Here is a 24742-nt window from a genome sequence, read left to right as displayed (position 1 = left end):
TCTTCCAGCTATGAAACAAAGTGTTCTGCTTCTCTACGTCCTGGAAGTAGTTGGCTATCCCTGGTCATGTTTATGCAAAGGAATACGTTGCCTTCGTATCCTCTGTCTGCAGCATTATTTCTCCCACCACTGTTAAATACAAGATATGATGGATATTCAGTCCTACTTTATTAACAAGGCAAACAGGCTAGACCATGGAGATTACAGAGTGTTCGCTAGACTTGGGAATTTGCACTTTTTTATTGGAGTATCACAGCAAAAAATAAAATAAAAATCCCTCTAACACAGTGATGAGGGCAGAGGGAAACCCTTTGTCCTGATGCCTGATTTTTTTTCTTTTTTTAAAAAATGTTGATGGTAACGGGAAGATCGAGTGGAGACAGGGAGGACGGAAATAATACATCATTGTGCAGCGAAGGGGAAGAACGTTCTGGAATCCCACACCATTTGCGGCAAAGGTGCCAACTTGGTGTGGTGAAAGTCTTTTCCTCTCAAGGTGAGGGGGGTGTTTTTGGTGCTTGTGCAACGGAGAAATCCTTCCCTGGCGGAAGACTGCTGTCTTGCTTTTGGTTCCCCCAAAGAGTGTGCAATAGAAACTCCTCCCCCGGCAGAAGGAAGGGGGATTTTCTTTTGGTGCCGGGCGCTGCAAGGAAAGTCTTTCCTGTGAGTTCGAGAACGGCCCGAGAGGGCCAAACGAGAATCAGTACATGCGACAGTAAAAGCTTCCGGCTCACCCAATCTTTGTATCCACAAAAAGAAACAGAGAAAAATTAGGCCGCACAAGAGCCTGGATGAGCTGGCTGTGTACAACAGTTGTATAGCGGCTTTAGAAGTTCTCAAAGGGGAGAGGATGAACGATGTCCACAGGCTGTCCCAGTAGATCTGGATTCAAGAGGTCTGTGGTTAACCACAGAGCACGCCCACCCATCCCAAAAGGACTGGCATAACCAGCAGTAAGTGGATGACATCCCGTCAGCAATTGTACAGGAAGAAGGAAACTACGTCAACTATTTTCTCAGCTTCAGTAGGATAGCATAGCACATTCGTAGGAATCCATAGGAGAACAAGCAGATCCATGGGAAATTAGGTTTGGTGTCATGTGCTGAAACTTCCTCCTGCAGCCAAGGAAGGTTCAGCCCACACGAGAGAGAGGGGATCTTTAGATGCGGAAGCTCTCCTCTTTGCCATCAATGTGCTTGAGGCGCAGGTACACATCGGTGCCAATCCCCTGCATAGACTGGAGGGTCAGGGAGCCACCCAGATACTCGGCATAAGCACGGGATGTCGGTAGTCCAAATCCAAACCTAGAGAGAGACAGGACAGACAGAGGAGTCCTTAGTTCCATAGCCAATTTCACAGGGAGAACAAGGTCCAGTTGACTGGAGGGGGTCTGGAAGGAATATAGTGGTACCTCTGGATGCGAAAGGGATCCGTTCTGGAGCCCCGATCGCATCCAGAGCAGAACTCAACCTGCATTATGCGCGAGTTGCAATTTGCCACTTCCGCGCATGCGTGCGACGTCATTTTGAGTGTCTGCGCATGCGGCGAAACCCGGAAGTAAAGCGTTCCGTTACTTCCGGTTTGCCGTGGAGCTCAACCCGAAGCTACTTCAACCCGAGGTATGGTTGTACTCTGCAACACATTTATACCGTAGTTAAGTCTTCGTCCACGTAGATTTCATTCCATGGTTTTTTGGAAGGGGGGACATTTCAGGGAGAGCTGCTGCTTGAGGAAAGCTACAAAAAGGCCAGATTATCTTGTGACAATTGAACTTCTGAATCTGTACAATTCCGTCTTTAATAATACATCTTCTTTTTTGCCAGGGCCCTGTGTGATCTGCTGCTGCACTGTGTGTAAAAAACACTAAATTTTGCATTTTGAGAATCTCATTATCGTTCCCTTTCCCCCTCCTTCAAATGGCAAGCTTCTAGGTCAACGATGGGGAACCCATGGCCTCCCAGATGTTCCTAGACTACAAATCCCACTATCCTTTTCTATTGGCCATGCTTCATCATGCCTGATGTGAGTTGGAGCCCAGTATCACCTTGGAAGCCCCCAGGTTCTCCAGCCCCCAAGGTGGAAAGAAGTTTGAAAGAAAACCTGGTCCAATTAGTGCCACAAGTATTTATCTATTTACTACATTTCTGTTCGGGTTCAAAGGAACCTGAAGCAGCAAGTAGAAAGTGCTTTAAGTACTCCTTCAGTTTCTATTTTTAGTACTCATAATGTCTGCAGATTGACTGGAGTTTTCTTCCCAGGTATGTATCATTCTTTCCCCCCTAAGAAAACACCCTTCGGGCAGCAGCTGCTGGAAATCCCATTTGCCCCTTCTGCCCTCCCTTTGTTCTTACCCATGCATGGGTCCCGACTGGGCGCTGTTCCCCATTTCCACCATGTTCCCAAAGAGGGTGTTCATGCGGGGGTCCTGGGCGCTCGCTTCTGCTGTGGTGAAGTGGTAATCTGTCACCTTCTCAACGTGGTCATGAGGAATTCCGGCACCTCGGTCTGAAATCCTGCCGGGAGAAAGAGGAGCGTGGCGTTAAGGAGCCACACATTACGGTTCTCAATATGCTTTAGTCCCTTTTCACCTGCCAACACCCGTCCCTCCCCACCAAGATGAAGATCATCTCAAGCTGTCCGCCTCAACGGCAGGACCCCCCCCAGATTTTCAAGGGCCCCTGGTATTTGGCCGCTGTTGCCAAGTTCCCACCAAGATGGCGGAAATGGATGGTGGCCTAAAACCTCTAGGAAAGGGGAGAAACTGAAGAGGCTTCCCTAGCAAACCGTACCGTATGATCAGGTCAATGTCATTGTTGGCAATGGTGATGATGATGTCTGGCACATTATAAGGGGTATCCAAGTGAGACTCCATCGTGGCTCTGAAAGGAAGGGAATGGCAAGGGAGTAAGTCTGCGTCCTACCTAAGCAGGACCCCTACACCCTTTCCCACTTGGGATGAAGCTCTCCTCCATTCACAAAGTCTTGCAAACCTATCCTTGTTGCCAAAGATTTGGTAGAGTACTTCCAATCAGCACACCAAATCCTGCCTTCCTTAACTTCTGCAGCCACTGGCCGCAAGCCCCTCTCCTCTCTGCAAATTCCTTCACCCAGTTAAGAGTCAGGAGACTTTGGTCAGAATTGAGTGTAGGCTTCCAGAATTAATGCTAAATACAGTGGTTCCTCAGGTTACAGACACTTCAGGTTGCAGACTCCACTAACCCAGAAATAGTACCTCGGGTTAAGAACTTTGCTTCAGAATGAGAACAGAAATCATGCGGCAGCGGGAGGCCCCATTAGCTAAAGTGGTATCTCAGGTTAAGAACAGTTTCAGGTTAAGAATGAACCTCCATAACAAATTAAGTTCTTAACCCAAGGTACCGATGTACATTACATCTGGTAAAAGAGCCACCTAGCTGCTAGAGGGCTGTGAAAATTTGTGTCCTGGGCTTTTTAGACTCTTCTACGCTGTGGGTTAAACCACAGAGCCTAGGACTTGCTGATCAGAAGGTCGGCGGTTCGAATCCCCGCGACGGGGTGAGCTCCCGTTGCTTGGTCCCTGCTCCTGCCAACCTAGCAGTTCAAAAGCACGGCAAAGTGCAAGTAGATAATGTACTATCTGAAAGCAAAGGGCTGCCAGATGTGAAATATCTTGGTACTGTTTCCAGCTCTCCCACCCCACTAAATGGTCACTTTTTAAAGCCAGCGTTTGTCAACTTTGGGTCAGGGATGATGGGAGTTGTAGTCCAACAACATCCAGGGACCAAAGGTTGAAGCCAATGGTTTCGCCCCTCTGTGTTTATGTATTCCACCCCAACCCAGTGCCCTTCAGGCTACACAGCTCCCATCATCCCTGACTCACCAGCCAGGACTGATGGGAGCTGTAGTCCAACAACATCTGGAGAACACCAAGCTAGAGTAAGGTTGATCTATTCCTTTCAAAATGGAATAAGCAACTTTTGAGATAGGAAGGGCTTTGCACCAGATTGGCCCTATAAAAAAGGGAGTGAATCAGTGCTATGGGCTTTTATATTTCATTATTCATATAGGCATTTACATGCCACCTTATCAAAAGATCTCGGGGCAGTGGAAGGCCCCAAAAGCCAGTTCCCTTGCAGATTCTAGCCTGCGTCTCATCCTGGGCTACAAAGAGGAGGATAAATAGCGCACCTCATGGCATTCTTGAGCAGCTCTGGAAGGATGTAGTCAAGAGGCATCGGGATGAAAGGGAAGCGGGCAGCCACGTGGCCATTGATCCGCACCCGAGGCGCATTCCCGTACTTGTGCTCACACAAACGCCTGCGAGGAAATACGGAAACAGGATTAAGTGCAGGCTCCACTGCTGGTGGCTTCCCTGGGAGCAAGCTGTATTTGATGGAGCTGCAGGCACCAAACACAGTCTCCACCCCCATTCCTATGCCCTACATGTGTTTATTTAATCTCAACCTGTGGGTCCCCAGATGTTGTTGGACTACAACTCGCATCATCCCTGAGCTCTGGCCTTGCTAGCTAGGGGTGATGGGAGTTGTAGTCCAACAACATCTGGGGACCCACAGGTTGAGGAAGGCTGATTTAATGGGATTTCCTACCTGTCTCTCCCCAGAAGGTCACAACAATACAATATAGTTATATAAAGGACAAACCCATTACAGTTACAAAAACAAGTGAACTGTTCCCAAATGGATCTGAGCATTACAATTTAAGCCAAAAAGGTATGTCCTAAGAAACAATAATACCCTCAGTTTCAAATACCAGAGTTAAGATGTGCCTCTTTGTCATATGGCAAATGCTGTACAATGAAGATGCTGGAGATACAACTCCGTGGAGAGAGAGTTGTACCCCCAAAACCCTCCCCCCTGGGCCATAGCCCCCTCCCACCCAAGAACTTTTGAGGGTGGCAGATCTCAATACTCAAGAAGGTTGGGGCATAAACCTTTAGGGCTATGCTCTATGTGAGCCTAACTTGGCACTCACAAATGACCCTGGGGAGCTTCTAGGGCCCAGCTCTCTTACTGTATCTGTTTGGCCTCCATCCCAGTGAGTCCCATCTTAAATCCAGATTATTACGCAGGAGGGGAAAGGCACAAGGCCTTAGGGATCAGGGCAACTGACGTGGGATGCTGAGCTTTACCACTTTTTCTTGCAACTACAGCAAAGCTTCCTGCCTAGCAATCCTAACAGCTGACTATTTGTATTTCATTTACATATTTTACGTTTCAAGTGACTTTTAAAACCAATATTAAAAAATAAGGTTACTTATTGTATGCAACAACAGCAGCCCATGTTTTGTTAGTCCAAAAATGGAAAATGAGCGAGGTCCCAACTAAAGAAGATTGGCAACTTAAGTTGACAGAATATGCGCAGCTTGCAGGCTTAACATATAGAAGAAGAGAAGAAGAACATACATTTAAAGAAGGTTGGAAAACGTATATTAAATATATGGAAAATAATTGTGTACAGCTGAAAACGCTGGCAGCATTAAGATAAATTCGACAGCGTAAATAAGTTTTGATGGATGCAATAATGGAAAACCAATTGGTATAGTTTTTGTAAAATATGCAGGGATATAAGATATGCAAAATGAACCATGGAAAAAGAAGAAGGGAAGTCATTGATATCTTAAGTATGTAAAATGTTTATCTGAAATTGTAAAACAGAGAATTTAATAAAAATCCTATTAAAAATAGAAAACCCATATTATTATTTTTAAAAAAGATTATTACATTGCATTATTGCCACAATTAATTGGCTTTCATTAAAAAAAAAAAGCAATGGGAAAAAAGTTAAACTGTCAGAAAGAAATGCAGCAGAATGAGGAAGATGGAGCCACAGAATATGGCCATGAGAGGGAGCCATAGACTGCTGTACACACATAGCCAGTATGATAACAGGATGATTTGAAATAATCAACAGAACTGAGTACCTGGCAAAATCTACCCATTTCTCAATTATTTTCTTTGGAGACAAGCGAGTGCAGATGATCCCAACGAAGTCTGGCTGCAGGAAGATGAGAGAAGGAGAGGATGACATTTCAATATAGGATCAAGACCTAGAATAACGGTTTCTAAACTTCTCCTGCATGGACCACTGGAAAACAGATGAGGGCAGACCACTTAATGATTTTCCTTCATGTTTTGAAAGCAGAAAGCCTCCAGTCCAATCTGTGCCATCTCTAGTTACTCAAAAGATGTCTTAGAAAACAGGGCCAGGGGAAAAATCTCTTACCCAAGGCCCCGTAGAGCTGTTGTGGGTTATAGGAGCAAAAACAGCATTAGATGAGGCAGTGTTATGTATGGGTTGCTATAAGGCAGCTACATACATTCACATGCATGGAAAATGCAGAGAACACCAAATGTTAAGCATCAATTCTGGGTCTCTCCCTCTCTGGTCACACAGCTGTTCACGAAATCTATGTCCCGTTCAAGTAAGAAGAAAAGTTGTACCTTGTCTTCATGCAAGGAAAGATGATGAATGGCCAACATCCGGATGCCCAGGCGAGAGGTGAGGGTCTTGTCCAGGAAAGAACGGATCAGCTTCTCATCCTGAGAAAGGAACAGGAAAAGCTCACCATCTGTAGAGCGGCCCTCACAAGCGATTGCCCCATACAGGCATGCCCAAAGTCTGTTTCAGGGGCCTAATCTGGCCCACTGGCTGGTTTAATCCGGCTCCTGTGGCAGTTTATTTCCTGGGGTAAAATCCTAAAAAACCCTCAGCAACTTCAACCGTAAAAAAACACCTCTACAGCTTTGGGGTAAAATCATAAAAAAGCTCAGCAACTTCAATCCTAAAAAATGGTGAACAACTTTGGTTGGCCCTTCACTTCATCAAATCTGGCCCTCTTTGAAAAAAGTTTGGACACCACTGTTTGAAACCTGTCCAGGAAAAAGTCTGAGGGAAGGGGACACGTGAAGATGCACGGGTGGGTGTGTGGGGGTGGGGGTGTGTGACATGTGAAGACAGACTAACCACTTACCACATCCTCTGCTTAGTGCAAATCAACTGCAGTTCGAAGGATGACACTGAAGGGGCCAGGGTGGATTTGATTTAAATTAAATCGATTTAAATCACAATTTAAATCATGATTTAAATCACTAGTCAGTAAGACTTGATTTAAATCTTTTTTCTTTTTTTTTTAAAGAAAGACTCATTCTTGCTGGTATAATCTTAATATTTACAACCAGATGAAGGTTTCATTTTTGGAACAATAAATTTTCAGAGTCGTTTTCAGTGTTATACAAAAAAATACTGATTTGGTTATAGTATTAGAAATACATAGACAGATAATTATGAAATTATTCAAAACAAAAAAATTCCTTCCAGTAGCACCTTAAAGACCAACTAAGTTAGTTCTTGGTATGAGCTTTCGTGTGCAAGCACACTTCTTCAGATATCTGAAGAAGTGTGCTTGCACACGAAAGCTCATACCAAGAACTAACTTAGTTGGTCTTTAAGGTGCTACTGGAAGGAATTTTTTTGTTTTGACTATGGCAGACCAACACGGCTACCTATCTGTATATGAAATTATTGTGAGGTTTAATGAATTAACTGTTTATATTTGAACAACTTTTCTGCTGTACTTTGTTGCAAGGAGAAAAATAATCATTTCCTTAACAATTTATTTAACTAAAACAATAACATTATAGCATATGTATCCATGTTTGTTAACTGATGTGGTTAAACAGGTTTTTTTTAAAAAAACAACACACACCTTAGACTGAGTTTTAGCACACATGAAAAACTTAAAACAAATCCTTATTTCCTGATGAATACCCTTTGGACTACAATGTAACTTAAACAGAAAACTATCTTTAGAAAGATTTTTCCTCCATAAGCATTTTATTTTAAAAATCCAATTTAAATAATAAAAATATGATTAAACACCCCCCCATCAATTTTGATTTAAAACAACAACAACATTGATTTTTATCCACCCTGGAAGGTGCTGAAGTGACAAGGACCAGGCTGGGCTGAGGATCTATAGCAGGCCTGGGTAAACATCTCAGGAGTCTGCACTCTTCTCTTCGAAACCCACCCTCTTCCCAGAAGTGTTGCCCTGCCCAAACCCACCAACCCTACTTTTCCAAGTCTTTCATCCTCCCAAGCATGTTGTGGGGATCTTGAGCGGCAGACATCCGACCCAAGCTACCCAAATGGACCAGGAAAGCGGTACCTGTATGTGCTTCCGACATTCCCGTAAGCCCTCAGCCAGCAACGTCACCACATCCTTGTGGTCGTCTAGGAGCTGCCGGACCAGTTTGCAATACTGGGCCTCCGACTCTTGGTCCTTGATCTGTAAGCAGAGGAGAGAGAGAGGAGAGGGAAAGTGCGCATCAAAAAGGGATGGAACTTGGGGAGGGAGGTGAGCAGAAGCAGGCAGGAGTCAGCCATTTCATCCCACTCACCCCAGAACCAGCAGCCTCTTATTTATCACCCTACAGAGCAGGGATGGGGAACCCTTTTTCAGCCTCAGGACTGGGTAACCTTCTGGAAATAGGTGCCAGTGGTGGGTGGAGCAACAGATTAGGCTAGACATCCCCAAACTCGGCCCTCCAGATGTTTTGGGACTACAACTCCCATCATCCCTAGCTAACAGGACCAGTGGTCAAGGATGATGGGGATTGTAGTCCCAAAAACGTCTAAAGGGCAGAGTTTGGTGATGCCTGGATTAGACTCTAGTAGCTGGCAGTCCAGCCACACAACCCCTAAAGTTTCCTATGTGTACATCTCTCTACCCAGGCAAGCGAGAGGCATTATGACCATTCAAGGACAGGGCCACTGAGGGGTGTGGCTTATGAAGAATGCAGAGGGCCACATAGAGAGACCTGGAGGGCCACATTGGTCTCTGGGTCTGAGATTTCCCATCCCTTCCGTAATAGCACCTGACACAACACTGCAGGCCATTTTGACGAATAAATAAAAACAGGAACTTCCCGAACTGAAAACAACATCATGCCTCTTTGTTTATAGAAATGACATACACAAGGCCTGTTTACGTTTGTTTGTTACCATTGCCTTTATTGTGCAAAACCAGTAAAATACATTTGGGAAAACAACAAGGTCAACATCCCTGTACGCTCCGGTTGACATTCACACAGCTATTCTATTAAATGTGGACGACTCAATAGGACTCGGGACATGTTTAGCAACTTCTGCATTCAAAGACGAAGCACATGCTTACCGGGGGAAATTCGCTCAGTTTCTGGAACGCTCGGATGTAAAGCTCGTGCTGAAAGAAGAGGACAGTAGCGACTCAAGGAGAGAGGCACAGGCTACAAAACAAATTTGACACCAAGGCCCTGAATCCCCTTGCTAGCTTCTGAGAAGCCAGAGGTGGGGTGCAATATCTTGCATTTATATGGTGCACTGGGTGGCTTCGAAAGCAGATTAGACAAATCCATGAAGGGAAAGGCTATTCATATTTCCACTGTGGAGGCAGTATGCTTGCAGGCTTCCCATAGGCAAAGATGGGCCCTTGGACTGAACCAGCCAAGCAGTTCTTACGCTCTTTTGCTAGGTGCCCTAAGACTGATGAGGTGAAAGGAAGCTCCATTTGGCTCCACCCATTGAGGGGAAAGGCCTAAAAGCTGCCGGGTCATCTGTGTGGAATATATGTTTATTCTCTTCTGCATTATTGCCATTTGTTTTAAACCACCTTGGTGAACAATTAATTCCAAGGCAGAGAACTAAGATGCATGCTATGGTAAAAGGATAAAACTGGTCATGATTATGCACTTTTATTTTCTGTTATTTGAATGCCAGCTGTCCTGGTACCTCAAGGCCTGTCACACGGAGGATGGAGCAAACTGGTTTCCTCCTGCTCCAGAGGTTGGAACCTGAACCAAAGGCTTCAAGTTACAAGAAAGGAGATTCTGACTAAACATCGGGAAGAACTTTCTGACGGTAAGAGGTGTTCAATAGTGGAACGGTCTCCCTCAGGAGGTTGTGGACTCTCCTTCCCTTGGAGGTTTTCAAGCAGAGGCCCTCAGTCCTGGATGCTTCAGTGAAGATCCCTGCATTGCAAGGGGTTGGACTGGATGACCCTCAGGGTCCCTTCCAAATCTGCAATTCTATGAGGTTTCGAAACTATCCCTCAGTTATCACTACTTCTCAGTAGTGGCGCCCGCCCTGTGGAACACCCTCCCTTCAGATGTGAAGGAAATAAGCAGCTATCTTATCTTTAAAAGACATCTGAAGGCAGCCCTCTTTTGGGAAGTTTTTAATATTAAATGCTGTTTTGTTTTTAACATTCGATTGGAAGCCGCCCAGAGTGGCTGGGGGAACTCAGCCTGATGGGCGGGGTACAAATAATTTTATTATTTATTTATTTATTTATTTATTTATTTATTTATTTATTTATTATTATTTCAGCTCTTTCGGTCAGCCCCTGCCAACCTGGTGCCCTCCAGATGTTCTGGACTCCCTTCAGCCCCAGCCAGCTGTGGCAGAGGCTGTTTCAGGCGCTTTCCTGGTAGGCACCTACCACATGAAGGATGGTGGGGTTGCACCCAATAATGAAGGGAAGACTCCGAAAGCCTTTGATGCGATGAGCAATGCGGACGGGGAGTTCGTGGTGCAGGTAGCGGGCGCTTTTCTGTAACAGAGCACAAGGACATGTTAGTGGGTTGAAGTTTCCAGAAGGAGGAGAGGAGCTGAGTTCTCTCCCATGCCCTGCAATACAGATTGTATTAGAATGATGGGTAAGGCGGCTTTGCTTCGCGTGCAGAAGGTGTCAGGCTCAATCTCTGGCATCTCCAAGCAGGGCTGGGAGGGAGCCTTGCCTGAAACCCTGCAGAGCTGCTGCCAATCGGTGCAGAGAATACAATACTGAGCTACATGGGCCAATGGCCTGTCTTGGTATAAGGTAGGTTCCTAAGTATCTATGTTCCATCTCACTCTGCCTAAGGATAGGGCCGGCCCTGTTCTTTTGGACTCTTAAGGCCACCAGAGTGCCACAAATCGACCAATATGGTTATGTGCAGCCAGGCAGGCACAAAGAGACTGTTTCATGCAGTGGTCTTCATTTCAGGCAGCATTACATTAGCTGAGCAGCTTCAAGTAGTTTGGGCCCAATTAAGTCTACAGTGAAGGAACCCTCATTCCTTCAAAATGGAGTGCGCAGAGCTTACAAGCCGATTTCCCCCCTAAAGGCATTCAGGGAGACAACAGCTACTGAGTTATGGTGTTGCTGCAGCTACAGATTTTCATCTCCTGGAGAAGTGGGGGTAGAGATCCTTCTCTGAGCCAAAACTGGCCGTGGAGATATTGCGGGCTTTCTAGTTGCTTGGGCTGAAGCAAAAAGCAAACACAAAGCAGACCTAGAAAGAAGCCTCCTGTCCCCAGAGAAGCAATGGGGATACAGGGATTCCTCTGCCAATGGGCATAGTGGGATTCCTTGTTATGTGCACTACAAAACTAACATCCTGCCCATAGAAAGTGAGTCTAGAAGACAGGACTTTGCAGAGTTGAAAATGAGAAGGCGATGATGCAATGCTAAGGCCTAAGCAATTAAGAGTAGTGAAGGGAAAGAATGGGGCTGGTATCCAGGAGTCCCAAATTCAACCTGTAGCTCTGACGATTTGAGGACAGACATTAATCTCACACCTACCAGCAGGTGGCTCCCATCTTGGGACCGTCCAGAATACAACATGGTGGTTGGCGTCAACCTCACAGAGGGCTGAGAAGAGAGAAGAGGAAACAAGTGTCCAAAAAGGCTCCAGAGAGCCCTCGTGAGGTCAGGCAGAACAGCGCCAGCATTGAGCATTGCCAGCCACAAAAATACCTTCTATCATTACTTAATGCCTTCCTCTTCTGTGGTACGAAGGGCAGTTTCCCCCCGAGCTCATGGCTTCTTAAGGATGCCCTCTCCACACACCAGAGATGGGCAACTTTTGGCCCTCCAGATGTTGCTGAACTACAACTCCCATCAGGCCCAGGAAGCCAACTGGATGATGGAAGCCATAGTTCAGCAACATCTGGAAAACCAGATGTTCCCCACATATCCCATACACTCTCACTTGAACAGAGAGCACTAGAAATTGGACCCATCTTACTTCCTGCTGAGAAAAACAACTGACTCTGGTTGTAATGGCTAACCTTCCAATCTTCTATAATTCCCTCTCGCCCTCACAGACCAACCATAAACACTGTTTATCACTGGGGAGCAGGATTCCCAGTATTCATTCATTCTTTTCTAAAATTTATTACCAGCTCTTCACCACATGATCCCAGGGCAGCTGTTACAGCGATACAATCAGACAAGAACAAATGCAGCCTTTCAGATATTTGGGTCTTAAGTCGCTAGGCTTCAGTTCCCTGTACGGCTCACTGCCACCATTACCATGGCAGCCAGGAGTAAAATAAAAAGGACCTGCTTCATAAGCAAATACGTGGAACTGGTTTTCTTATTAACAGGAACTGCTTTGTTATCAAGCAAATGGTGGTTGCCATCTCTGGCACTGCACAGGCAACTTTCAGGAGCTGCGAGGATGTATAAGTGCAGCACTCCCCCAGGACAGAGCTGCAACGAGGGGGGAAAGCTGCACCCGTTGCATTTCTGCCTGGCAGAAAAGCATGGAAGCCCAAGGTGGGAGGAAGGAAGGAAAGGGTGCAATTAACACTGGCAAGTGGTTCCTCCAGACATGTGAGGACACCTCTTTTCCAACCCCACACCTAAAACAAGGACGCAGCAGTCCTATGCAAGTAACTTCAGAAAGAAGTTTGTCTACACCTAAGCAGGCGATGTGTTCCTGCGAGGAGACATATCAGGAACTTCTCCTGCCAGGCCTCTGTATAATGGCAGGCAGGTGGTTTATTTAATTAACCAGCATTCTCCCCAGGGCAGGCTCCAGACGGCCGTGAAAAGATTAGGCCTCTCTTCTCCCCAAAGCCCATACTGTGGACTGCCTCTCCAGAGCCGTTGCCAAGTTGTTAGGGGAAGTCATTAAACAGTAGCGATTAGCAAAACGGGGACCAAAGGCTGAGGAATCATACTGCTCAAAACAATAGCTGGAGGGATTTCAGAGGGGGGAAATGAACACAGAGAACTCTCTGCTACACGCACACACCCATCCCTCACGTCTCATCTTGCCCCGTGAGCACTAAAACAGCACTAGCCATGCCAAAACCAACAGCCTTCTCAGGCTGCTGAAGGCCATCTGTTTTTCCACTAGGCCTGAAACCAGACCAAAGGAATGCAATCCACCTGCTCAGACCTGTCCTTCATATAACACTCCTTTCTTGAGGAGAACTTCTGCTGCCAAGGAGCACAAGCGTGGAAAAGTCTAGACCTGCTCCTGGCTCCTGGCCTACAGTTTTAGGAAGGCGAGGCAAAACCTGCCCTCAGAGAGGCGGCGGTTGAGGAAACGGGAGCATCGGCCACCTCTGTTGTGTGCACAGCATGTTCAGCGGCCATGTTTGCGCTCACCTTCTCGGCCGCGACGTCAATGGCCGACTGGTTGTAGAAGGAGGTAACGGTCTTGGATCGCTCACGGGCCAGTTCGTGGTGCTGGTCAATGGCTGAAGAGGACCGGTACCGCAGGACCGAGGGGAAGGAGGGGAGAGCACAGGGAGCCCGACCCCCTGCTCCCCCCAGCTCCAGCATCAGCAATGTCTTCCACATCATTCTCTCTTCCGTAGGAACCTGGAGGCGGAAAGATAGACAAGGCAGTGCTAGGGGATTAGAGAAGAATAAACTTTTCCAGCGTTTTATTTTCCAGCCTCCCCCTCGCAAGTTCATTAGTAACGGTGAACAGATGCCAAATGTCTAATGCAGTATTAGGCAAGCTCGGCAATTTCCTGGCTTGTTTGGTCTTTAAGGTACATTTACTAAATACACATAAAACAAACATGCTAAAATAGATCACCCGCGAGGCCAGGGATGGGGAACCTGTGGCCTGCCAGCTGTTGTACCTTGGCTGTTGTGTACCTTGCAAACACACGTATGAATACAGCTTTACTCTGTGCGAAAGAGAGAGGGAGGCAGACACAGAGACAGAAAGTTTCCAAATGCATTTCCACTCCAGTTGTGAAGACATCTGGCTTAGGTCAGAATTGTTAAGTTCAATAGTGCACTGATCTGACCCAGGTCAATTCTCAGATTCCTTTTTTTAAAAAAAATATTTATTTTGTTTTTCAGATTAAAATTTTACAATCACATATCCAACATACAACACAAAAACAAGATTCCAAAGAACCCCCTGGACTTCACTCCTCCCCTTTGTGGATCTTATTGTTAATCATTTCCTCCTGCATCTTTTATGATAATCTTTTACATCTCCATTATGTCCAAAAATTCACCATTAAACTACAAGTGTTATTCCAATCCTACTAACGATTTTAGCTGTTTACAATGGTTTTTAAAATAAATTATAAATTTCTCCCATTCCTTATTATAATGTTGGTCTTTCTGATTTCTGATTCTTCCGGTCATTTTAGCCATTTCAGAATAATCCATCAACTTAATCTGCCATTCTTCTCTGGTAGGGACTTTATCTTCTTTCCATCTCTGGGAATTGAATTGCCCAGAGATGCAATTCTCAGATTCCTATGGCATCTCCCACTCACCACACCCTGATGGCTTGTATTTCCTGAAATGTTTAGCTACTAGCCATTTTGGCTATACAGTCGTACCTTGGAAGTCAAATGGAATCCATTCTAGAAGTCTGTTCGACTTCCAAATCGTGGCTTCTGATTGGCTGCAGGAAGCTCCTACAGCCAATCAAAAGCTGTGGAAGCCCTGTTGGACATTCGGCTTCCAAAAGAACATTCGGAAACCCGGAACAGTCACTTCCAGGTTTCGATTGTTTGGGAGCCAAAATGTCTAAGTTCCAGGGCGTTCGACAACCAAGGTACGACTGTACTCCATAGTCGGATGCAGTATGCTTCAGAATACCAGTGGCTGGAACCCACAAGAAGGAAGAATGCTCTTGTGAGAATGGTTTCTGCCTGCTGGTCTCCCATTAGCCGCCATTGTGAGAACAGGTTGCCTGTATAGATGGGCCATTGGCCTGATCCAGTAGGCTCTCTTTACGACCATAGAGGCAGCCAAGAGTCTGCCTCGCATGACAAGCTTTGGCTGCCATCCAGCGAAGCAAAGAGAGGTAGATCTATAAATAAGTAGGCATAAGTCAGAAAGATCTATAAATGAGTCGGCATAAATCTGACTCATTGGACTTCATCCACTGGGAAGCTGCCCTGAAAACACCCCACCAAAGTGAACAGGGGCACAGCAAGTTTGCCCCATGCTCTAAAAATGTGGGCCCAACTTTCCAGTCAAGGGCACTAGATTATGAGCAGCTTCTGGGTTGCTGCAGGAGGGTAAGAGGCAAACAAGAAAGATGTGCTGTATGTATGGTTATTACAGTGAGGAAGTTAGAGAAGAAAGTCATAGCATATATAATAAACAGGGTAGGAAGTTAAGGCAGCCCGATAGCCAAGGGCATACAAAGCCTGGGTTCATGCCGCCAGAACCAATATGAATTTGCTCCTTGAATGACATGGATCCACACACACCCCTTCCCTCACATTAGCAATAATACTTACTCCTAAGATAAGGTTACCAGGTTTTTTTTAAATGAATCTGGGGACACTTTTCAACTTCAGTCGAATTCAGTGGATTTTGTCAGGGGACTGATTTGTAAACTGGGAAACGGTAACCTTATCCTAAGATTACAAGTTACAGCGACGTTTCTGCTTCCCCCAGATCTGGGCACTGCTATCTCTCATGCATGCCCAACGGGGGGAAGACACAGGCCTAGTCCACAACTCGGCTTCATTACCAAACACTTGACTGGCTGGACTTAACTTGGCTCTACTGAAAACAGCATTACATCTGCAGGGAGGTGAAATGAAACCTGCTGCCGAAGAAGGAGGAGGAGGAGTTTGGATTTGATATCCCGCTTTATCACCATCCTAAGGAGTCTCAAAGCGGCTAACAATCTTCTTTCCCTTCCTCCCCCACAACAAACACTCTGTGAGGTGAGTGGGGCTGAGAGACTTCAGAGAAGTGTGACTAGCCCAAGGTCACCCAGCAGCTGCATGTGGAGGAGCGGGGACGCGAACCCGGTTCACCAGATTACGAGTCCACCGCTCTTAACCACTACACCACACTGGCTCTCTAGGAGGCACTAGGAGAGGTGTGGGGGAACCTCCCTAAAGTTGATAAACTACAACTCCCATCAGCCATGCCTCTGTAGTTCAGCAACATCTGGAAGGCCTACTCTAACTCTTGACAGCTCCCATTCGCATGTGCAAGTTGCTGAGGGGGTGAACGCAAAGTGTGTGAAGCCACCAAAATGGGATTCTAGCTCATTTAAAAGATCTAATGTGTCGTCCCCCGCTATCTTTCAAGATGAGGGCAGGAAAATAGGTGGGGAGGTTGTTAGGACCATCAGAAATATCTGAAGAAGTATGCATGCACGAAAGCTTATACCAAGAACAAACTTAGTTGGTCTTTAAGGTGCTACTAGACCTTATTTTATTTTTTTATATATTTCGACTGTGTCAGACCAACACGGCTACCTACCTGAATCTAGAGATACACACACACACACACACACACACAGTGTCCTCCCAGCTCTGACAACTCCAGATGGATTTCAAATGCGGAAGTGTGCAAGAAGAGGATCGTCTTTCTCTCGCCAAGAGGCGGTTTCCCCTTTCGTCCAATCATCTGACAGCTAAGAGCCACATGGAATGCCGGAACATTCTGAGAAGCCTTCCAATTATGAGGCCACGTGCTCCAAGCATGCCACAAATGCCATGTCTGCCACAGCCGGCCTGTCGTCATCCAAACACTGAATCAGCACCGTCTCTCCCAGGGTGACAGACAGACATATTTCTCTGCCCTCTCCCTGTTCGCTTAACACCACAGAGTCCAATATCCCTGGGTTCACAGCTTGTTTTTTAAACTCAAGGCTTAAACATTAGCTTCTTAGAAACATGAAATAATATCCCATTAAAACACCAAAGGAAACCTGGAGGAGATCCCACAGAGACCCTACTTACCTCAAGTAAACTTGGTTATCTTATGCCAGCTTCCTTGTTCTACAGGGGCAGATAGCTCCGTTTCCATCTGGGAGGGATAGAAGCAGCGGAGAGATCCGGTTATCATAAAGACAGTGGATTGCAGAAGAGAAGCTTTCGAGCCGTTTAATGTTGGGATAGCAAACTGATTCACAAGGTTTATTTTTTTATACACAGGACTGCTTCTGGTAGTTGATCCTGGCAAGAACCAACCACAGTAATAACCATAAAAACAAGACCTTGCAAAGGCCTACAGTGGGAATGGAGAGTTATTTTGGCCCAATTCCATTGTGAACCACCACTGCATTCCAGGTGGAAAAGTGGGTGGAAGAACAATGGATGCCTTTCTACCATACGCTACAATTCGACCATACAAAACTCTCATGTACACACACTTGCAGTGGGGTTGGTAAGGAGTGTGCCTTAGGGAAAGGGGTGTGGATGTGAAGAGGTGTCTGATAAGAGATGCCTAAACTCCCTATGCCTGACCTAGTGGACCACTGCAAATTAACCCCCAGCTTTGCAAATCTAAACACATTTCTCTCTACACAGGTCCCCAGGAGCAGAATTAATCTGCCTAGTAATGGAGGTAGAAACAAGCAGCTGAAATATGTTGTATTTAATTAATAATAATAATAATAATAATAATAATAATAATAATAATAATAATGGGGTGCGGGAAGGAACAGCCATTATGCCTTCTTTGATACAACCTGAAGTCTGTTCTTTTGGCTATTCTTAACTTACTCAATTGATTAGTTACTTGCTACAAAGGAATCTCTAAGCAACTTGGAAAATTTTAAGCATAGCATAAACATCAGAAAGCGAACAATATACTGCAGCAGAAGCCATACAATAGCAATCCATAGAACAGACCCAGGAAACCGGTGGCAAACACCTATCATCACCAACAAATTCATTAGCACCTAACAGAGGCTATTTATCACCTAGCAGAGACTCATCTCATCAAATCTGCACAGTTCCTCCTGAACTTCACCGTAGGACTTAATAGACTCTGGGCTTCCAATTAGCATCCATCCTGAAAGAAACACCTAGAAAACTTGCTCACTGCTTTGTGACATTTTAGCTGGTCCTTCCTTTTTTTAGGTCTAATGTGGTAGTCAGCAAGTATAATACCTGATCATAGCTTCTGATTTAATTTTCCTACTAACGGACCAACGAAACTGCCTACAATTTTTGTGTGATGTCAGGATTGTCACAGGAGAAGCTACACGGTTGACCCAGACCTGGAAAGAGTAAGTGAAAGATGGCAGGAGCAAGGGATCCATGGCATCCTTCTTCTGGATTTATTTACTTCCTTCATCCTTTGCCAACCTGGTGCTCTCTGACTGTTTTGGACTACAACTCCCATCAGCACTGGCTGGGGCTGATGGGAGTTGTAGTCCAAAACAGCAGGATTGCATGAGGTTGACAGAGACTGAGGGGAATATACTTACAATATTTAAATCAGCTTCCCAGTAACTCTGTTATTTAGTCACTCAACAAACGTAAACATGTTTTAAAACACAAGCCATAAAACAGCAATAACACTCCATATAAAAATATATCGGCATAGAGGGACCTGAAACTAGTTCACGACACAAGTACAAATATACAAGTGGTGGCTAAAAAAATTAAAGATTAAGGCCACAGATTTAAAAGGACAAAATGACTACAGAGAAGGTGCCAGGCAAGCGTCTCTGGGCTTCACTCTCTACTTCCTCAGGGAAGCTCTGAGTTTTTGCTTCCAGCTCCCTCACTGTGTAACCACTAGCCTGTGCTACCCAGGCATCCAGACGTTATTTGTTACTACATTTCAAGCCTGCATTTCCTCCAGTCAGTTCAAGGAACCAAACATGCTTCTCCCCCCCCCCCATTTTATTCTCACAACAACCCTCTGAGGTGGGTCAGGCTGACAGACTGCAGCTGGCCCAAGGTCACCCTAGTGATCTTCATGGCTGAGTGATTGAACCCTGGTCTCCCATGCCCTAACCTGGTCCAACACTCTAACCATTACACCACACTGACGCATTAGTTCTCCATGCTCCGACCACTAGATACACCTTCATGAGCTACCATACCACCAAAAAATGCCTTCTGTGCCCATTTAGCGCAGGCCATGCCAGTCTGATTTATTGCTCTTGAGAAATATGCCAGGAAAAATGCAGACATAAGGTTGTGGAGTTGCACTTCCATCAAACTGGGGTGGTGTGATGAATAATATATAATACATAAAATCAAGCAGGGAAACAAGGTTGGAAGATGGGCAGGGGAGAAGGCAACATTGCTGAACAGTCCTGCCCCAACCTAGGCTGATCTCTCAGATGTCCTCAACCTGGATCTGAGCCTTCAAGCGACTGTGGGGCCTCCTCTATACAAACAAACTCCCTGCACATAGAAAGCTAGCATGACAGGGTTGCAGCCTCCTCTTCTGCCTGATACCCTTTAATGCTCAGGGAATGTTTATTTGCAGGGAAAACAACAGAAAGGCGGGGGGGGGGTGTAACCAAGGACCACATGCAGCCTGCGATGGAAATACCGCAGAGGGGAGGTGTTGTGGCATCCACTTTTTCCAAGGCCACAGGTTCAAATCCCCAGCATCTCCAACCAAGAGCTGGGGGCAGCTCCCCTGCTTGAAAACCGCTGGCAGACAGCGCAGGCAGCGTTGAGCCAGGTGGATAAAGGGCTGTTTTTGCTGGTGGCAAAGAGGAAGGGAAAGGGGTTGGCAGAAAGAGAGAGAGAAGGCTGCATAAGCCGGCTTGGAAACAGCGGCCCAAGGAATTGGGCCACAAGATGCCAGGACTCCTGGGTTCTCTGGGGCTTCAAACAAGAGGAGCCGGGAGCCCCGGGACACCTGGGTTCCATTTCTAGCTCCGGGAAGTCGGGCGAGGAGGCCTTGCAGGCTCCAGGAAGCATAAGCCTGGACTCATTCGCGGGGGAGGGGAGGAAGGAGCACGGGGGGGGTCGTCTCCGGAACCCAAGCACCCACCTCCTGCTCAAGCAGTTCGGGGTCCTTTTCCATACGGCGCTCCCCGGATCCCACGGGCGATGCAACGCCACAAAGAAGAAGAAAAAGACGAGGAGGAGCAAAAGGAGGAGGAGGAGAAGCAGCCGCTGCCCTCTTTTAATCCGGGCCAAGTGTACACGTGCACAGCAGCCAGGCTGGCCCCGCCCCCCGGCTCCGACCTCATTTCACCCCAAGCAGCTGAAAGCTGCAAGGGCGGGGGAGGAAGCGGAGCAGCGCCGCGCAAACAAGAGAGATGCCAGAGATCTTGCAGGTTCCAGAACGCGCAGACAACTTCAAGAACGCCCCGAGATCGCGACGTGCGGATCTCACCACGCGCTGCACTCATGCACGCATGCATGCACACCGCGATGTCTGTCTACAAACTGGGTAGCCAATCAACAGAGATTTTGCTCGGAAAAGAAAGCGGGGGGGGGGGGGGAGAGAGAGGAAGCGCACGCGTTATAAAAGAAGCTGCCTCCCTCTCGACGTTTCACTTTCAATTAACTTGTCATCGTGAGCTGTCCAAATAGAAGGAACAATTCCATGGCCGCTAGCGCTCCCTGGAACAGAGGAGAGCTGGACACCAGGTTCCCCCCAAACCTGTTTTCAAGTGTTCAGTCAATATGCAATATCCTAATATTCTGATTTATTATTCGTCTACCAACAAGAACTCCAGGAAGGCAACTCTCTCTACCCAATAAGGGACTTAAAGAGACTTTTCTGGAAGCATTATATTGACAACTAAAGCTGTCACTAATTGTCACTAAATGCTTGATACTGAAGTCACAGTGTGGGGGCACTGAGGCCAGTGGCGTAGCGTGGGGGGTGCAGGGGGGGTCGGCCGGGCGCAACATCTGGGGGTTAGGGTTAGGGGGCGCAAATCCACGGGTTAGGGGGCGCAAATCCACGGGTTAGGGGGCGCAAATTACTTACCTTGCCCCGGGTGCTGACAACCCACGCTACGCCACTGACTGAGGCTGCTAGCTCTGAATTACTGGTTCAAATCTCAGTTTAAACAAGAGGCCAAAACCAGCCCATCTCAATCTATCCTAGAATAATTCTAGCCTACTTACATAGGGCACCTTCTGCTGAGTAGCTATCCCTGATTTTCAAAATCTGCTTCTGGCCACCTAGCTATACCAGCCAGTTATTTAAAAGAAAAGGTTAACAGGCTACTCTTTACTAACAGATTAAGGTGAGCTATTTACACGCTAGTCATTATTTAACTAGTGATTACTTTCACTTAAGCAGAATGTTTTAAAACCTATCTGTCTTTCATCTTCGCAGCTCTATTATTCTAACTGCCGTAAACTGAGACCAAGATATACTATCTCTCCAAGACTCAGCAGGGGAGGGGGGATTCGGCCCCAGATCCCTTAGACCTTTCTTGAAAACTAAGGCATCTATCAGTGGCTTTCAAAGCTTCTGTTTCCTGGGGACTTATTTCCACTTGTCTGTCAAAGAACTTCTGTGTGTCTGCTATAGGACTTCTGTGTACTGTGGAGGATTCCAGAGGGGACAACATTTTGAAACACAAACGCCAGGCCTGTTAGGCCTCATTGCTGTCCCTCAGGAGTTGAGAGCATGCCCAGAATTGTCATGTGGCTGCACATTTTAGGCCGGCTGTCCTAGGCAAAGTATCTTTCAGGGAAATCCATGTGTCTTTACCAACCGTCTCTTTTTAAAAAATAAATAAATTATAATTTTCATTTATATACATTACAATTATTTAACCAAGTTTTAACATTTTCAGTTTTGACTCCCTTCCCCCTTTTTCTGCGGTTCCTTACATTTAGTTTCATTCTTTCCTGCATACTCCAAATTGCCTTAAGTTATTCTTTTAATTGTCTATTCTCATATATATCTCATACTGTATATATATTTAAAACTGCAGGTTTTTACAATAATCCTGCCAGTGTCTTGATATGTTTACAGTTTGTTTGCAAATACTCAATAAGCCACTTCCATTCCTTTCTAAAAAGTTTGCTGTCTTGATTTCTTATTCTTCCAGTAAGTTATGCCATTTCTGCATACTCCATTAGTTTCTGTATCCAGTCTTTATTTTGTCAGGACCTCTTCATCCTTCCACTTTTGGCAAATAATATTCTTGCAACTCTAGTTGCATGCATAAATAAGTTTCTACATTATTTGGGTAGTTCTAATCCTTTTTGTATTACTCTATCTTTGACTCTCTTCAAATTTCAAGACCATACAGTCACCCAGCAGTTTTTTTGCTTTTGCAACTGTACTTTGATTTTACTTGAAAAAAATTATCCACTGCCACACTGACCTCATCTTCTTTTTACCGACTGTCTCACTGAGGAGTCCCAGATAAGTACGGTAAACCCCAGGGTTCTCCAAGACACAGACTGAAAACTCACTGAATTAATTCAGTGGCTCTTCAACTACTTTGACTGCCAATCCCAACAACTTTAAAGCAATGCACCAGACTCCTTCCTTGTTCATTCAAAATATTTATCTCCCGCCTTTCTGTCAGAAAAAGGAGGTATTTGAAGCATCTAACAAAATGTCTTTGTTTTAGAAACATACTCTCTCAAACTACCAGACTCTCCAAATGGATCTGAAGTACTTAGGTGCTGTAAGCTCTTTATATATTATCTAGATTTATCTTTCACCTCTCAGCATAATATTTTATACCATTGGAACATGGTACATTATAGAACATAAGCTAAAGAGAGAGAGGAGAAGTTCTCTGCCTTTGCGAAGAAAAGTGACGCAGGGGGTAGATCCTTCCTGAATATTGGCTTTCCACCGCACCTCATTTTTATGCCTTTTTTGAGCATTCATTTGTAGGAACTGCTGCCTCGTGCCAAGAGTTTTAGAACAATTATCCCTCCCTTGCCAAGTCCAGTGTTTACATTCCCAGGTCGCAGCAGGCTAAGGGGAAAGGAGCAACACAGAACGTCTTGGATGCCAGCCTCAGCCTATCGCAATGCCCTAGGTCTTGGTTTCAATGGCAAAGAACGAAGGAACAGAGCCAGCCCATGCCAGCAGCTGCAGACTTTTCTCCCTGGAGTCCCCTTGCTTTAACCTACTGGACTCAGGGCTGGGAGTCAATGACTTCAATTCTCTAGGCTCCAATCCAACGCAGATCCCAGATCCCTGTCATTAGGGGAACTGTTTATAGCACCACCACCGAGCATGGTGCTTTATGGAGCAAGCCAATCAGCAGCAGCAACAAAGTGCCCCAATGAGCTTACAATCTGAATGCTCGCAGTAACAGTGGTGGCTGCTGCAGCATCATGGGGTTTGGGGTAAGAAAACCAGGGAACGGGAGAAACAGGGGTGTAAAAAAATAAATACGGTAACAGAGGGTACCGGAGGTGAATGGATCACAGGAAAATAATCCTGGCACTTTGGCCCCATAAATTTTCCACCCACTCCAGGGGATCAGACACATTGGGGAACCAGGAGTCCTTAACCCAAAGATCTACCCAAGAATCCTCCCCCATAGATTATAGGAGTTTAAACTCTCATCATCCCCTGCTCTAATCTGGCCCGCCCCAAACTCAAAGAAGCACGCGCAACCCTCCTGACTGAAGAGGACCCGGGATCCCCAACCCCACCTGTCTCCTCTAAAACCTCCTGCTGTCTTCCCTTCCGGAGATCCAAGGAATCCGGGCTCCCCAACGCCACCTCCATTTACCAGCCCACCAGGCTCCTCCCTATGCTGAGAAGGGAACCCAATGACAATCGCGGCTCCCTCCCAGTCGTCTCCCTCCTAACCCGCTTCTTCCTTGCTAGAAACCCAGCAGTTTTGCATCCTGTTCTCCACCCTCGGGGTAGAGACTGTAACGCACGAGCCTCCGCCCCGCCTCGTCCCCCCGGCAGCGTTCACAATGGCACTTTCCACAGAGGATCCCTTACCGCCAATTCCAAACACCGCAGCAGCTCCCGCACTTGGGGACCGGACTGAACCAGCTGTCTCTTTCTCGTTAGGGGTGGGTGGCTGGGTGCGGGGAAGAGGACTGACGACAAGGCAGTCTCTGACGGAGGAAGGGAGCAGTGCAGCATGGGAAATGTAGTCTCGTCAACTCGCTCTCTGGATGCCTGCAGTGCGCAGACGAAACTACGATACCCAGAAACCCCTGCGCGATAAAGCGGAATTATGCTGGGGAAATTTTTTTGCTTAAGTTAGCGCCTCATGGGAAATGCAGTCCGTCAGTGAGGCAAAACAGGGAACAAGGCAAGCTGAAAACAATTCCTGCTAAAAGACGGGAGGGCATAAGGTGGACGTTTTCAACACATTTTTGGGACACGGGTTAACTGCTGCGTTTAAAGAGGAGCACCCTTCAAACCAACCAATGTTATTATGGTGTAAGCTTTATAATGCAGTCATGGCAGCATGGTGTAGTGGTTAGAAACGTTGGACGAGGGCCTGGGAGACCAGGGTTTAAATCCTCATTCAGTCATGATGCTCAATGGGTTACCTTGGGCTCATCTGTCTCTCAGCCTAACCTGCCTCACAGGGTTGTTGTGGGGATAAAATGGGTCTGGAGGGAGCCATGTATATGCCAGCTTCTTGGAGGAAAGGTGGAATATCAGTAATAAATAATAGTGCAAGGGTTTGAGTGTGCTTATGTATCAGATGTGTGCATCGGAAAACTGGTCCCCCACTACGAAGTGCACATCTGAAGCCTCTGACAAGAATCAAATTCAAACCAGAGTATGTGTACAAGAGAAGACGTGTCAAAT

At 46.3% G+C, this 24742-nt stretch overlaps 1 protein-coding gene across 4 annotated transcripts; it reads right to left on the bottom strand.

Moving 5' to 3' along the window:
• Positions 1 to 221: 221 nt before the first annotated feature.
• BCKDK (branched chain keto acid dehydrogenase kinase) lies at positions 222 to 24045 on the bottom strand. 4 transcript variants are annotated; one of them, XM_083470784.1, is made up of 13 exons: positions 23915 to 24045; positions 17002 to 17068; positions 13421 to 13636; positions 11603 to 11671; positions 10478 to 10588; positions 9176 to 9223; positions 8168 to 8287; positions 6441 to 6539; positions 5921 to 5994; positions 4168 to 4296; positions 2790 to 2879; positions 2352 to 2513; positions 222 to 1304 (listed from the first exon to the last, which is right to left on the bottom strand). In XM_083470784.1, exons 3-13 carry the CDS (start codon positions 13616 to 13618, stop codon positions 1160 to 1162), a joined length of 1245 nt encoding a protein of 414 aa, XP_083326910.1. In that variant the 5' UTR covers positions 13619 to 13636; positions 17002 to 17068; positions 23915 to 24045; the 3' UTR covers positions 222 to 1159. The 4 variants fall into 4 exon arrangements, with proteins under 4 accessions (XP_083326910.1, XP_083326912.1, XP_083326911.1 ...); XM_083470786.1 differs by lacking the exon at positions 23915 to 24045 and adding an exon at positions 23614 to 23708; XM_083470785.1 differs by lacking the exon at positions 23915 to 24045 and adding an exon at positions 20009 to 20825.
• Between the last annotated feature and the right edge of the window lie 697 nt (positions 24046 to 24742).

Source organism: Podarcis liolepis (genome assembly GCF_965112155.1).
Source record: "Podarcis liolepis genome assembly, chromosome: 13".
NCBI classification, from domain to species: domain Eukaryota; kingdom Metazoa; phylum Chordata; class Lepidosauria; order Squamata; family Lacertidae; genus Podarcis; species Podarcis liolepis.
Note: the sequence above shows the minus strand (reverse complement) of the source record. Positions and strands in the feature narration are given on the sequence as shown.

Coding starts and splice junctions, on each gene's coding strand:
- BCKDK (XM_083470784.1), bottom strand. CDS start 13,618: ATGATGTGGAAGACATTGCTGATGCTGGAGCTGGGGGGAGCAGGGGGT. Junction 8,288..9,175: donor AACTGAGCGAATTTCCCCCG/GTAAGCATGTGC, acceptor CTCTGCTTACAG/ATCAAGGACCAAGAGTCGGA. Junction 4,297..5,920: donor AAATGGGTAGATTTTGCCAG/GTACTCAGTTCT, acceptor ATTTCCTCGCAG/GCGTTTGTGTGAGCACAAGT.